This window comes from Pelobates fuscus, chromosome 1 (genome assembly GCF_036172605.1).
Source record: "Pelobates fuscus isolate aPelFus1 chromosome 1, aPelFus1.pri, whole genome shotgun sequence".
Taxonomy (NCBI): domain Eukaryota; kingdom Metazoa; phylum Chordata; class Amphibia; order Anura; family Pelobatidae; genus Pelobates; species Pelobates fuscus.
In genome coordinates this window covers 463,838,898-463,852,567 of record NC_086317.1, presented here as the reverse complement: position 1 = coordinate 463,852,567, position 13,670 = coordinate 463,838,898, and the positions used below count along the sequence as shown (strand labels likewise).

Genomic DNA, 13,670 nt, shown 5'->3' with positions numbered 1-13,670 from the left:
CCTTTTCCCCTCTATGGTTAGGCATATAGGGCTTACCGGACAGATTAGACTAATGCTGTTCGTATACCGAATGAACTGTCGAACGGACCAACCACCCAGAACAGTCGTGTGCTGCCTATTGCCCTTATTGACCTCGCTAACCGCAACGTTCTAAGTGGTTAGTTGGGTGGCCGTCATTCGTATGTGCGAACACGTGGCGGCGGCCATCTTTAGCTGCGCCCATCTTTAGCCGCAAACACATACAGCGGTGTTTGGTCGCCGAGTGCATGGAACTATAATCGGACACTCGACGACGCTCAGCGAACACCGCTGGAACTTCCATCTCTACATATGTTCAGCTGGATTCGTATGGGAAGAGCGGTGTTCGTGGGAGCAAGCTCCTGAACGAGGGATATAGACTGATCCTACCCACGAACCGCTACGTTTGGTATTTTGACTGTATTTCGTATTCCCGAAAGAGACTGACCGCACAGCCTGAATTAATGGAACTCTTTTGGGCAGGAGCCTCGTGTGCGGTCGGTCAAAACATGACTTCCATGGAAATCCTGAACCCCTGAACCGATCTGGGTGATTTTTAGATATGTTGGTCCCCCAGATCGGGGCTATCAGGAGATATGACTATATTGGGGTTTCCATGTGTTTTGGGGGTATTTTTTTAATATGTTATAAAAATGGGTTTTCTGTGCCTGGAGATACTTGATTTTAATACAGTGCTTGACTCAATTATCTCCCAGGCACAGAAGAGGGATTATCTTGTTTTATGTGGGAGTGTCCTGGACCTGAGAGCCAATGTAATTGTGTGTATGTTTTTACTGTAGTCTACTCTCCAGGTCCAGGGGGGAGTGCCCCTTTCATGGGGACCTGCTTACAAGGCCAATTGTGGCTGCCATTAAACAGTTCCTGCTTACCCTCAACATAGAGTCTCATCTCATGTTTGTAGGGAACAGCTATAATCACTAGCTATTGTAAGAGCTACACTGCTTTGCCCTTCTCACTGGGAGCTGGTTCCAGGAGTTTGGTCCAGGGTGAGAAGGAACGTCGAGACCCCAGCCAAGCTCTGGCAGCTAAGGGGCTACGGTGCTTATGGTGTCCCGTGCTTATGGTACTTGGCGACAGATAGGAAGCAGCGATTGGTGATGGCACCCAGTCGGGGTGCCAGGTGGTCCGTCACAAATGTAATATGTAAAAAATACACAATGTAAAACAGGTGTACGCCTATATCCCAGTCATTGTGGTTTATTCTTTAATCTGGGAATTGTGGAGAATTGAGTACAAAATTGCACATTTTAGACAAAATAGCAGAGATAAAATATTAACCCAATTTATTTATTTTGGCCTAATATTTGTAAATTTTCCAAAATTCTTAGTTAGTGAATGCATGTTTATTGTTTAACTGTGTACATTTTGCCCTGATTTGGAAAAATCATCCCCTGAGATTGTGACCAAAGACACACAGGCCATAATCTTTAGCAACATCTGAGATTCATGCTTCGCTAAGGTGTTCCTGAAACCCCCTAATGCCTCTGTTTGTTTTTCCAATTATTGTGTCCTAAAAAGAATGAGCGTTTGAAAGCCGAGCAGTTGGGTCACATCAAGAACCTTATGAAGGAAGCTAAAGCACAAGAGCAAGAACTTGCTAAGAAAGAAGTGGTGAACAGGGAACAGGTTGAATTGGAAATTAAAAATAAATGGGAATACATTCGAGAGCAGGAGAGGATGTTGGAAGGTGATTGTCACTACTGCAAGGATTTTGCAAAAGTGTTTATGTGTGAAGAGTGTCTCTCCCCCCTCACCCCCCCCCCCTGTTATTTCACAAAAAGTGCAGATTTCAATAGAAATTGTCAGTTTTATAAATAAACCTTGTTTACACCCCCTTGTCTGTCAATCAAATAACAGGTCCTTTTACTTCCTGGTCATTTAGCTTAGTTGCACTAATTGTCCAGAGCACCTGCCTTGCAAAGATTTCTCATTGAGCTGCATTGGGCAGTCTGTGATTGGACAGCCACAGAAAGTCTGGGCGGGGTTAGAAGGGGAGGGCTTGCAAAAGCTACAGACAAGAGATCTGCAGCATTTGCAAGTCGTTTTTTAGATATTTTTAAGAACATCATTAAATGCATGCATGTTTTGATTGGGGTATATCCACTACACAGTAAACTATACATATAGTATCCCTGTTAAGTTTAAGTTTTTAAAATGTGTATTAAAGATTTAGGAATTGACATCCCAACCAAGTTCAGTCCAAGCACAACGAGGGCACAGAGTAGATTGGAGGAGGAGGAGAAACTGTTCCTCTCCATTTGCTATTTCTGGGTAAAGGGCAGAGCTTATAACAATGATTGATAGAGAGACAAGATAGAACTACTCTATTCAAGGATCTACGTAAAAATAGCAATATTTAGTGCCATCGTGGTAATATATCAGACAAAATTATAGCCTACATTATTTGTAGCAGCTACAGCAACATTTCTTTATAACTCACAAGTCACCATTGTCCTTTCTGTGTAGTAAATATGAGCACACAGGCAGCAGTATCAAGTGGTACAAAAATCAGAAACATTTCAGTTAATAATTAACTGCCACTTTCAAGAATTTTTACTATTTTCCCTATATTTAATTCATTTGTATTTATGAACCCTGAAAAATTATACTATATTTAGATTGCCACAAAGTTGATACAGGTTCTTCCCTTTGCACAAGCGGTCAGTCGGCTTAAAAATCTCCCCTCAACTTACCCATCAAATATTTTCATGGAGCAGACCTAATGATTGGCCACGAAGGAAGAGGAAAAGTGGGGAAGGAGAAAAAGGAACTATGATTCTGTTTCTCCTTCTCCAATGCGACGTGTGCCTCGGCTGTTCATAGACTGAACTAGATTGTGATGTCCATTACTGACTTTAATAAATTCCTACACGGAAATACTGGGCTATGACAGAACTGATTCCTGTAGACCTTTCCCAACACCAATGCATTAAATCCACCTTTCTGTTTAGCCAAAATGTAGCTCTCCTACATTGCCTACTTTGGGCTTGCAATATATATATATATATATAGGGTCTTTCATCAAATTTAATCTACTACCCAACATTCTTTATTTCGAGCTTGTCCTATCCCCCTGCATTACAAAGACTTTTCTCTTTTCTAGACACAAACAAAAGTCCACTCTGTATAAACCTACTAAGTCGGGTGGTCTTGGCCTACACAATCTTATCAGATACTACCCCAGCTTGCCTGGATGCAACACTGGCACCTCATCCCACATGTACAATGATGGGTAGACCTTGAACATGAGATATCCAGGAGAGCTTTGCCCATCATTACATTTGTATTCCTCAGCAATATCCCCTTCACTCCATTACCTTCAACTTTGTCATACACTCAAGTGAGATCTTATTCTCACGTCTTTCCTCTCTCTCTCTCCTCACACTGTTCCTTAGAAGCAAACCGTTTATATGTTTATTCTCCAATTTTAGGTACAGCGGCTTCAGCTGACTAGTGCGTGTGTTCTTACAAAGATCTTTAATTTCATATTCAGACATTCTAGAGTCCTGACTCCTCTTTACCTTCAACCACTTTTGAAATGTCCCACTGCACAATATAGCCTCCTCCCCCACCTGTCTGTCAGGCAGGTATGGCCTCACTTCTGTTGTACACACCTGTGTTTTTATATCAGACCACATAAGCCATATTTCATCAGTTTCTGCTATCTGGTCAACCATTCCACACAGGTCTTATTGCCATGCATAGCAGCCCTGGAGAACCCAGGTGATTGAGGGCAGAAAAAATACTAGCTGCTAGAATTATGCTATCAGCTTGTTGATCTTTGCCAGAACGACGTATGTTTCACCAAATGAATGTAATAAATTTAATTCAGTGTAACGTTCTAGTTTTACTGTGATTTACCTTTAATTTTTAATTATTGTAAACCGCACATGACATGGTTCTCAGATTTTAAGCCCTTTCTAATGGTAACTAAAAAAAAGTTTGAGAACAGTTACATGTAATTCCTCCCACTCTCTGGAAGCGATTCTGGAACTATTTGTACATCAGAAACCATAGCAAACATTTTGACATTGCTCTAAGTGTGATGGAAATTACTATACTTGGTGTACATTTCTAGCACATGTCTAAATGGCAATAAAACATAACCTCATAGTTTTAATTTTTTTCCCCTTTCTTTTAAATATTTGCTTTTTAGAGCTTCGCACAGAAATAAATCGCCTGGAGGAAGAGGCTATGGAAAGAGAGCTTGAGCGGGATTACTATTTGGAGTATAAGAATGTTGTGAGCATTGAGCATGCCAAACAGATCCATCTTCTGGAAAATAAGATGAACGCCATGACGCAGAACTTATGGGAAATAAATGGTAAGTCCCACCAGACCTCGTTTAACAATCAGACACCACGCAGAATCTGTCCCGAAGCCGTGATCACATTAGTGCATGCGTCTTCTCCTCCTTTAAACCAAAGAGTTTGGTTATGCTCTGTGAAAGCAATTCAAAATAATAACAAATGAAATATGGAAAGTAGGTCTTGAGAATGTCGCTTCTGTTCCTGTGAACCCCTGGGACAGAGTTAGATTTTCTAGTAGGCAGTGAGGGCAGCTGCTTACAGGTCTGTCTAGTGGGGGCACTTATCCTGACTACAAATGCACAGGTCTGCCGTTTTATTTTGCTATGTGGAAATTGCATTTTGTTTATTTTTATTTATCGAGGAAGCAATGCACTTCTTGACTCTATTTTTCATCCTCTACATCATAGAGCAAACAAAAGAGAACCAAAATGAGAGGGTTTATTATAACATAAAGAGTATCAGGGTTATTCACTAATGAGAGTTCAAAGTGACTTCAAAGAGATTTTCAAATTTGAGGCCAGAGTAGCCAAACTTAAAGTTAAGTTTACCTAGAGAATGTTTACAGTTTGGCTATTTTAAACTTAAATTTTAAAATGACGTTGAATCCACCTTAAATTCTCACATTAGTGAATATCCCGTATTTTCTGATATAATTTTTCTAATTTATGACTAAGTTTTACCATAATTTGCAAAGACCCCTGATAGTGAGATTGCCGCTGGCGGTCCACGGCAGGTAAAGGTGAGATTTACTTACCTGAACCTGTCCCTAGCTGCCATCTTTTTCTGGCCAGAATCGACAGGAGTCGGCGTCACTGCTGTACTCTCACACGTGCGCAAGAGCACAGCATTGAGGTCTATGGAGGTTGCAGTGAGACCGTGGGATCCTCCATAGACAGAGCTAATATTTTTGCAACCATCACTGGTGACGGCTGGGAGATTGATACTTCTAGACAGCGATATACAGAGATATATACAAAGATATATCTTTTGACTGGGTTGGATTTTCAGTGAAATTCCAACAGTCAGTATGAAAATTTCATAAATATTTTATCTTTATAAAATACAATTTTTTTCTGGGGTAGGGGTGACAATGCCGCTTTAATCTTTGTGGTCTGCAATGATGAAAAAACTCTCAGTTTGTCAATTTAATGAGAAATGCTTATAGAAGTTTGAACATATTCAGGGGAGAATAGAACGGGCTCAAAGTATAATTGATCTGTTTGTCCATCATTAAAACGATAAAATGGAAAACCTAACGGCATGAGGTACAGGAGTTAGAGCATCTAATGTTTTATTAAAATAGACTGGCTAACATAGATGTTATGACACTTCAAGTTACTGCCTGGCATGTCCTCTACTAAGTGATTTACCAGTTCCCTCTTTACCCCCATTTGCCAATAAATATCTTAGCACATGTCACACACCTCATCATTGGAAGCAGTGTGAAGGCAGTCGGCATTAACAGGGATTTTAGAAACATCTTAATTATTTTTTAAAAAGTATTAAAATAATAACACCAAGGTATTTAAGTTCCCTGGACAGTTATTTGCACCTCCTTTGCTTGGTACCCCTGGGCAGCTCTTGATCTGGACATGTTTTCACTAAGCTGGGATTTTTGGTGACTTGAGAAAAAAATCCCAAAATAAAAGTTTATCCAACTCAGCGGTGCATGCCCACTTCTCCTATTGTGTTAATCGGCCTTGATTCCTAAAATAATTGTAGTCAAGGACAAAATATATAACTGATTTTCATTTTGTTCTTTCTCTACCTTAAAGAATACTTCAGAAAAAATCTTGAAAGTACAAAGGCCGCCATTGCTATACGAACAAAGAAGTCTATTAATGTGGAGAAGGAACTGGCTGCAGAGGTAATAACGGCACTTAATTTCTGATTAATACATAGCTCTTGATATTTTAAATGGACAAAGTGGGAGATTTTAGGCAACTTCATGACCTATTGGTAAAGCTTCATGTCAAATCAATAGTTTCGGTGCTGGTAATTCCTTACTCATTTTTTGTTTTTGTTTTACTTTTACACCCACCCTTAATTTAAATTAAATTCAGTTATTCTCATTCCAAATCTGCTAAATCTAATGCAAAAAATAAAATATATATATATTTTTTTAGATGAACACACTGAGTTAGTATGATAGATCATCATATAATGACATACTAAGACTCTGTTTGTATTCCATGAACTCTTTACATCTTCCTTTTCACCACACACCACTCTACAGCGCTGCAGACCTTGTTGGTGCTATATAAGAAATACAGATATTAATAATCTCCCACGCGGCTGTTCGGTATTTAGCTCAGAGGAACATGTGCTTTCAAGTACGAATAGATAATCTGAAACTCCCCCAGTCACAGTTTAATTGAAGATATCTGTGTGTTTCCATAGGAATGATTTTATTTCAGAAAGATTATTCAAAAATCTAATTCAAGAGCTAGTTCTATCTTTAACACGCATCATTCATATTTCAAAATCTGAGCAGAGCAAAGTGATCTCCAGTAAGTTGTGCCTAGAAGGAACACTATTGATTTTTCTGTGAAATGTTGATTTCTGAGTCAGCAAGCTTTCTGTAAATGGTATATAGAATCAAATAAAAAAAGTCACAAACTCGTAGCTCTTCATTAGCTAAAAGAACACTACAGCGTTACGAATACAAACCTAAATAGTTACGTTTCCGCCACTCAATAGTCAGCAACTATGTAGGTGACCATGCGGGTTAAAAAAATGCAGATTTACTCACTTGGTAGCCTTCGCTGCTGTAAGGGAAGCATTGGGAGGCTCACGCGCATGCACAGCAAAGCGCCATGCTGCGCCAGTCAACATCTGCCCATAGATATGCATTAAGTCAATACATCTCTGTGAGGATAATTTGGCATCTCCATGCTGAACTGAACGTAGGTCCTGCAAAGATTGCAGGACCTCGTCTGAGTGACAGCTAGTAGTCAAACACAGTTTTTTCTCTGAAATGGCAGAGTTAACGCTGCTGTGCATGCAAGCTATACTCTACAGAACCTGGTGGATCTAGTGACTATAGTGTCCCTTTAAACTAAAACTCCCATGATCCTAAGCTAACTTTTGTCCATCAAAACACTAGCTGAGAATAATTGTGAATAAAATAAGAAACCTTTGATACGAAGTAGATGTATTAATTTTAAATATTTTTGTTAGTTTTTATTTTTATTGAGAATGTCATTGTTTTTTCAGAATGCAGTGAAACAAATTGACATGGAAAGCCGGAGAGAGATCAAAGAAAATGACTGGTTTAAGAAAGAGGTATGTTATACATTATCTGTACTTTCCAAGTATCGCCTGCAGAGTAAGTGGCGGATATATTGTAGTATTTTCTGTGTGCCGATTTAAGGTGGAGAGTAGGAACAAGCATTACTAGACAGTAGGTACACAGATAGGTCCTTTATTCGGATCACGTGCAATCACGATATAAGCTTATGTTCTGGGATTTCTCTGGCTCGCATAGAGGGGAAGGCACACTCTTTTAGAAAGCGATTAAACATGGTAATGAATATTATCAATTCACTGCCTGGGCAGAGGCTGTTGTTGATCTGAATGGTCATATAAGCTCGGAGAAAACCAGCCCCAATTGCAGTGTTGTTTTACCTTTCACCATATTATTGCATTGCTACTTTGGGACTACTAAGTATTTTTCCTCCACCGGACACTTCTGGACACTGGTTGCTTTCAGAATAAAGGGACAATACTTATAGCGGCATCCAAAATCCTTATTGTGAGGGATATCTTCAAAGGGATGTGGCCACTGTTGTGTATTTTTAAGGAAGTGCGCACTATAATGTAATATACTGTGCAAGGTCAGAAGGTGTCTCACATACATGTCCCAGAACTTTTTAGAGTGAGTGAATTGTTTAATTCCACAGGAAATTCCCACACTGGCCTAGCCTGTGCCATCCAAGGTTCTAGTGAGGCAAGTCATCTATAGAAACCGTTAATGTGAAAAACTGATCAATGTTGGATTTTAAGTATTATTTGAGCATGAATAAACGTCGCTTTAATTCTTCCGCAGGTTGTAATTTACGCAAAAGGCGTTGAGGAATTGGAGAATTTGGTTTGTAAAATCGAGCAGGAAAATTTGGAAATAATAAGCCGTCTTTTCCAATGCAGACTGCGTAGTGTGAGCTTATCAAGGTACACATTGGAATCAAACTGTATGCTTGCTGTCTTTCATAGTATCCAGTGTCTCTGTGTGTTTTAAATTGCATTGTAATTGCAGACATTGGCCTTTTATAGTCCAGCGATGAGATTGGCAGTCTCTCTTTCTCCTTTGTCATTTCCATCCGGTCTAGCATTTCAAACGGTCTTTCCACCAGTCTGCATGTGCTGAAGGATGAGAGTGAGAGTGAGTGTGTGTCTCTCACTCGCTCTCTCTCTATGGTTATATCTGTATAAGAACCAAGGTTTGGTAGCACGGTTGTAATAGGTGGAATGCTTTACCTGTTTCTAGCAATTAGAAATTGTTTCAAATGTTTTGCCTTCTCAATTCTCGTACCATACTTCTCCTCAATTACATGGCTAATACAGGAACCATCTAATTATCTAGGAAAGCTGCAACATAAAACAAGTAGTCAGTGTTCCACTCATTTTTATTTAACAGAGGGGAAGCTAGATATAAAAAAGAAAAAAGACTAAGTTTTTTTTTCCTAACAAACAGCAGCAGTATAAAGGTGCAAGGGCTTATGTTGAGATTTGTGCCGAGGACGTTTATGGCAATGGGAAGTCAGAGATTGTCAGTGTTTAAAGGAAACATCTGTCTGTGTTTAGACTGAAGATTCCGCTGGAATTCCTTCATCCAATACATGTTAAAAGTAAGATTAGTTCGCAGTCAGGCCACATCGGGCTCTCCAGCTACTACTGAACTACAATACTACAATTGTGAATTCACAAACAGTTGGAAAGTAACCCTCATTTCTCATAATCCGATTTCTATAAAAGATGATTAGGGGAAGGTGAATAGTTTATTAAACTAAATAAAAAATAAAAAAAATGCAAAGCCTTATCTTCCACCCACTACTCCTGTATGTCCTCCTCTTCTAAAGCTAACTCTGGAATGGCAAATATTTATCAGAATTAGTTAGAGAATTATCCCAGGTAAACTATTTTTGCACAAATATTGCCATTTGGATTTTTATTTGCTACAGTTTGTAGCTTAGAAGTTTAGTAATAAAAATATCTCACATCACCATCAGCAAAACTAACTCACATAGAGTGGAGCCTGGATATTGGCTCTAATTTTGCAGCTTTGTAGTCTTATATAGGGAACTCCTTCCCTCCTATGGAGCTCTTTTTCCTTATATAGTAACAGTCAGAATGCGGGAAGAGAAGATAAAATCATATGGTGTAGTACATCCAGGGAAAATAAATATTTAGTAAACAAAGGATCCCACTCATGCGTACTGGAGCCTTTCCTTCCAGGCTCCACTGTATGTGCAAAGCCACAAACGTCTCTATAGTGCGACGCTAGCCTTGTTGTTCGTAATACTTGGGAGTCCTCAATTAGATCGTAGTATATGGGCTTTAATTTAAGTAACAACAAACTAAAAACAAATATAAAAATACTAGATAAAAGCAATATAAATCGGGGTCTTGATTCTGTTTGCATCATGGTGTATCAGCATTTCAACAATTTACATTTATTTTTAATGATCAGTTGTTTCATTTAAAGTATGAATCGTCCGCATAACCATGTAGATCATATTACAATCAAATTTGCCTCTGGTTGCTTAAGCATCAGCTGTGAGCTGTGATATTTTGAGCCCACGTGCATGTGATCCAGGGGTGCCTATGTCTTCTTCCAGTTCTATGGTATGGTGTTATCCTTAACAGAGAGGGATAAAGATGAAAAAGTTAAAGATAAGTTAAGGTGAAGAGATGTAGGGGTGGACACAGGAAAAAGAAAGATGGGGATAAGAAGATGTATAGTGGTGTAGAAGTGGCAATTTTATATAGAAAGGGCTCTGCCCCGGTCACCCCACTGTCCTGTAGTCCAGCAACAGCGTTATCCCCACCGGACCCCATCCTGTCCGCCATATATAGAAACCATGGTGATTTTGGTGCAGCTCCACCAGACCTGTTCAATCATCCCTTTGCCTAGGCCACATCTCCAGAGGGGAGACATCAGGGAAATATTCTATGGAGGAGGGTGGGAGTGCGGTACCAATACGACAAAGCTTGTAGTTGGTTTCTTGGCTGATGGATTCAAGATTAGGACTTTGTCCCACTGTGTATCCGTTAACGTTTTGCCTAACATTCCCTCCCATCATCTCTTGTTGGCTTTTTTTTGTGTGTTTATCCCCTGTCAGTAGGTGTTGATATTGGACTGAGATAGTCTTCTCTATCGACGTCTACCCTTTCACAGATACCCTCGCACCAAGTGAGGTCTTGGTGTAACTGTGTTCTGTGCATCTGTCTGCAACAGTGCCGTAGTTGAGCATGGCGAAATTAATTAAGGGGCGTCGGTTTGTTTCTCCTATAATGTCTTGTATGCTCATTACGTCTGTACTACCTAAGACATTCCGAATTGGGGTATAATTGGGGTGAAGGCCCAGGCACTAGGCGGAAAACCTCCTCCCAGGGACTTGTGTTGCAACAGGGGTATCAGGGGACTCCGAATGGGAGAAATGTGTTCCGCTCCATGCAGGGATCTTCAAGTCCTGAGAGTATGCGTGGTAGGTGAAGTTGCTGTAGTCTTCTCGGAGTCTCTGGCTTCCCCAACCATACGACCACACAGCCGCATGCATTGACACATCAGTCCCTCCCCAGTCCAAGGTAAGCCATTGTTGGTGTGGATGTGCTGAGTGCCAGTCAATGATACGTTGCAGTGTTGCAGCTTGTTGATATTTTTTAAAGTCCGGGAGGGCCAGTCCTCCCCTCCCACCCCCACTGTCTTGGTAGACATAAATTGTGTCAGAGGCGGGATCTCACCTCTCCAGACGTAGCAGATCACTGCAGTCTTTAAAGTTGAGAAAAATGATTTAGGTGGTAATAGCGGCACTGCTAGGTATAGGTAGAGTAACCTCGGGAGAATGTTCATTTTAAGAACCGCAACGCGGCCCAGCCAGGATATGTGTGGGTATGACCAGCGTCTGAGATCTCCTAGTATGTTACATAGTAAGGGCTCAAAATTAGAATAATATAGGTCTGTTGGTTTTTCCGTCACCCATGTTCCTAGGTATTTCCTTTTTTGGTTGCACCAGCGGAAAGGAAAGGGTCTTAGATTGGTAAATTCCTCCTGCAGGACGTTGAGCACTTCACACTTCGCGAGGTTCAGCTTGAGGCCCGATATGGCTACATAGTTGTTGAATTCCCTCATCAGGCATACCAGCATGATGCATGGGTTGGTTACGAAAAAGAGGTGATCGTTCGCGTATGCAGCCACCTTGTGTTCAGTGGTCTCCCATTGGTACCCTATGATGTCTCAGTTTTGCCTGACCACAATGAGGAATGGTTCAAGAGATATTGCGAATAGTAAGGGTGAGAGGTAGCAGCATTGCCTTGTGCCATTAAGGATCAGGAAATTTGCTGTTAAGGCACCGTTGAGCTCTTCCTCCTCCAGTAGTGCGTCCAGTAGGTCTGCTGACTCTTCGGAGATCCTACCAGGTTTGTGTTTATGGAGATATCTCTGAATAGCAGAAGAGTGTTCCAGATCTGAGAATCGGGCTGGGTCCCCCGTGGTCTTGTATAGTGTGGAGTAAAATGCCTGAAATTATTTTGTGATGTCTTGTGGGAATGGAGAGACGCCCCCAGACGTTAACTTAAGCGCCTGTGGATCTGCGTAAATTGTCTTGGTCCTTGGTGCATTCAGACTAGGTACTTCCCCCCCCCCCCTTTATTAGCATGTGCGTAGAAAAATCCTTTAGATCTCTGAACGTCAAAAGTTTGGTAAGCGAGCGTCGTGCATCCAGCAGTTCCGCGTATACCGATTCTAGGTGTGATCTTTTATGCTGTCACTCTAGGTTTGCTACTTGAGTTGATAGAGCCGCAATCTGCTGTGTTGCTTCTTTTTTTCTTTTTGGTTGCAAGGCCTATCAGGCAGCCCCTAATGACACTTTTGTGCGCCTCCCACAGTGTGAGTGGTGACATTCTCCTCATAGTATAGAGTTGGATAGCGTGTCACTTGTTCTTCAATAGCTAGGTTCAGCAGTAAGGACTTCTTAAGCCACCAAGTCCATTCCACCGGTTTAGTTAAAGGAGATTCCACTTTAATTAAGACTGTGCTGTGGTCCGACCAGGTGGATGCAGCTATCGTCGCGGAGATCAAGTGTGTGAGGGCTTCCTGCTGCATGAGTAAGTCGTCTATCCGAGCGTATCGGTTGTGGACAGCTGAATAATGCGTGCAATCTTTGTCTGCGGGATGGGAAGCCCTCCAACAGTCCACTAATCTAATTTCCCTCAGTGCGTCGCGGATTGCTCTAGGTTATGCTACTGTGTCCGGAGTAACAGTCCAGCATCGGATCTCAGGGAACATGAATTATTTTTGCTTTAATGTCACCATAAGCTCCCCCTCTTTCTAGACTAGATTTACATTTGCACTTGAATGTAGAGTTTCCAGGGTTGGGAGCAGAGACATCCCCATCATTGCACCCACACACTATTGGTAGGAAAGTGCCAGAATGGGGTCAGTGAGAGACACAATCGTGCTTCTTAGGTCCATGCTTTTATGATCTATAACAAAACGAAACCTTGTAATGATTCCTTCATTTTGTTCAGGAACGCATTTATGACTCAACCAGGCAGTTTGGAAAGTCAAGAAGAAAGTGCGGAAAGAGAAGATAAGGCAAACCTAGAACCAGGTGAAGATAAAATCTTATCGTTCTATACTTTTTTTTTTATAATTCTTTTTTTAAGTTCAGAATTAGTCTACTTTACGAACTGGGGCATTATTGGGCAACATGATTTCCAATTTAACAGATAAAGTTAAATTCCCCTAAAAATATGATGGGGAAAGAGGAGATGCTCTCCACAAGGCGAGACAAAAACCAAGAGGTGTTTATATAATCTAATGTGTTGTGAATTCAGCTAGTCCAGTCCAGTATTAATATTTGAGTGTAACTTAACAGTTGTAGAAATTTTCTACGTCCCAAATAAACAGAATAATTCCATTCTTGTTTTCACATCTAGATATTGCGATATTGCTCTGCACATTTTATGGTAACGAGAGTTGCCCTGCTCACAGTGTATTCACTCAAATGTCATTACAAATGTAGCATGGTATACGGAAAATTAAATTATCAATCTGGTTGGAAATAAAGGAAGTGCTTAAGATATCAGACAATCTATATA

General features: G+C 40.7%; 2 protein-coding genes across 2 annotated transcripts in view; both read left to right on the top strand.

Annotated features, from left to right (window-relative positions):
- Nucleotides 1-13,670, top strand: part of CCDC83 (coiled-coil domain containing 83) — a 28,793-nt gene that overhangs the window by 11,296 nt on the left and 3,827 nt on the right. Inside the window, exons 4-9 of the mRNA XM_063431130.1 lie at nt 1,558-1,726; nt 4,196-4,363; nt 6,125-6,216; nt 7,566-7,634; nt 8,398-8,519; nt 13,098-13,180. Of these exons, the coding sequence (XP_063287200.1) occupies nt 1,558-1,726; nt 4,196-4,363; nt 6,125-6,216; nt 7,566-7,634; nt 8,398-8,519; nt 13,098-13,180 (703 nt within the window). The remainder of the gene's footprint in view (nt 1-1,557; nt 1,727-4,195; nt 4,364-6,124; nt 6,217-7,565; nt 7,635-8,397; nt 8,520-13,097; nt 13,181-13,670) is intronic.
- The window catches only part of CCDC81 (coiled-coil domain containing 81), a 367,311-nt gene continuing 361,544 nt past the window's right edge, over nt 7,904-13,670 (top strand). The window contains exon 1 of the mRNA XM_063431077.1: nt 7,904-7,915. The gene's annotated coding sequence lies outside the window, so the exon portion shown is untranslated. The remainder of the gene's footprint in view (nt 7,916-13,670) is intronic.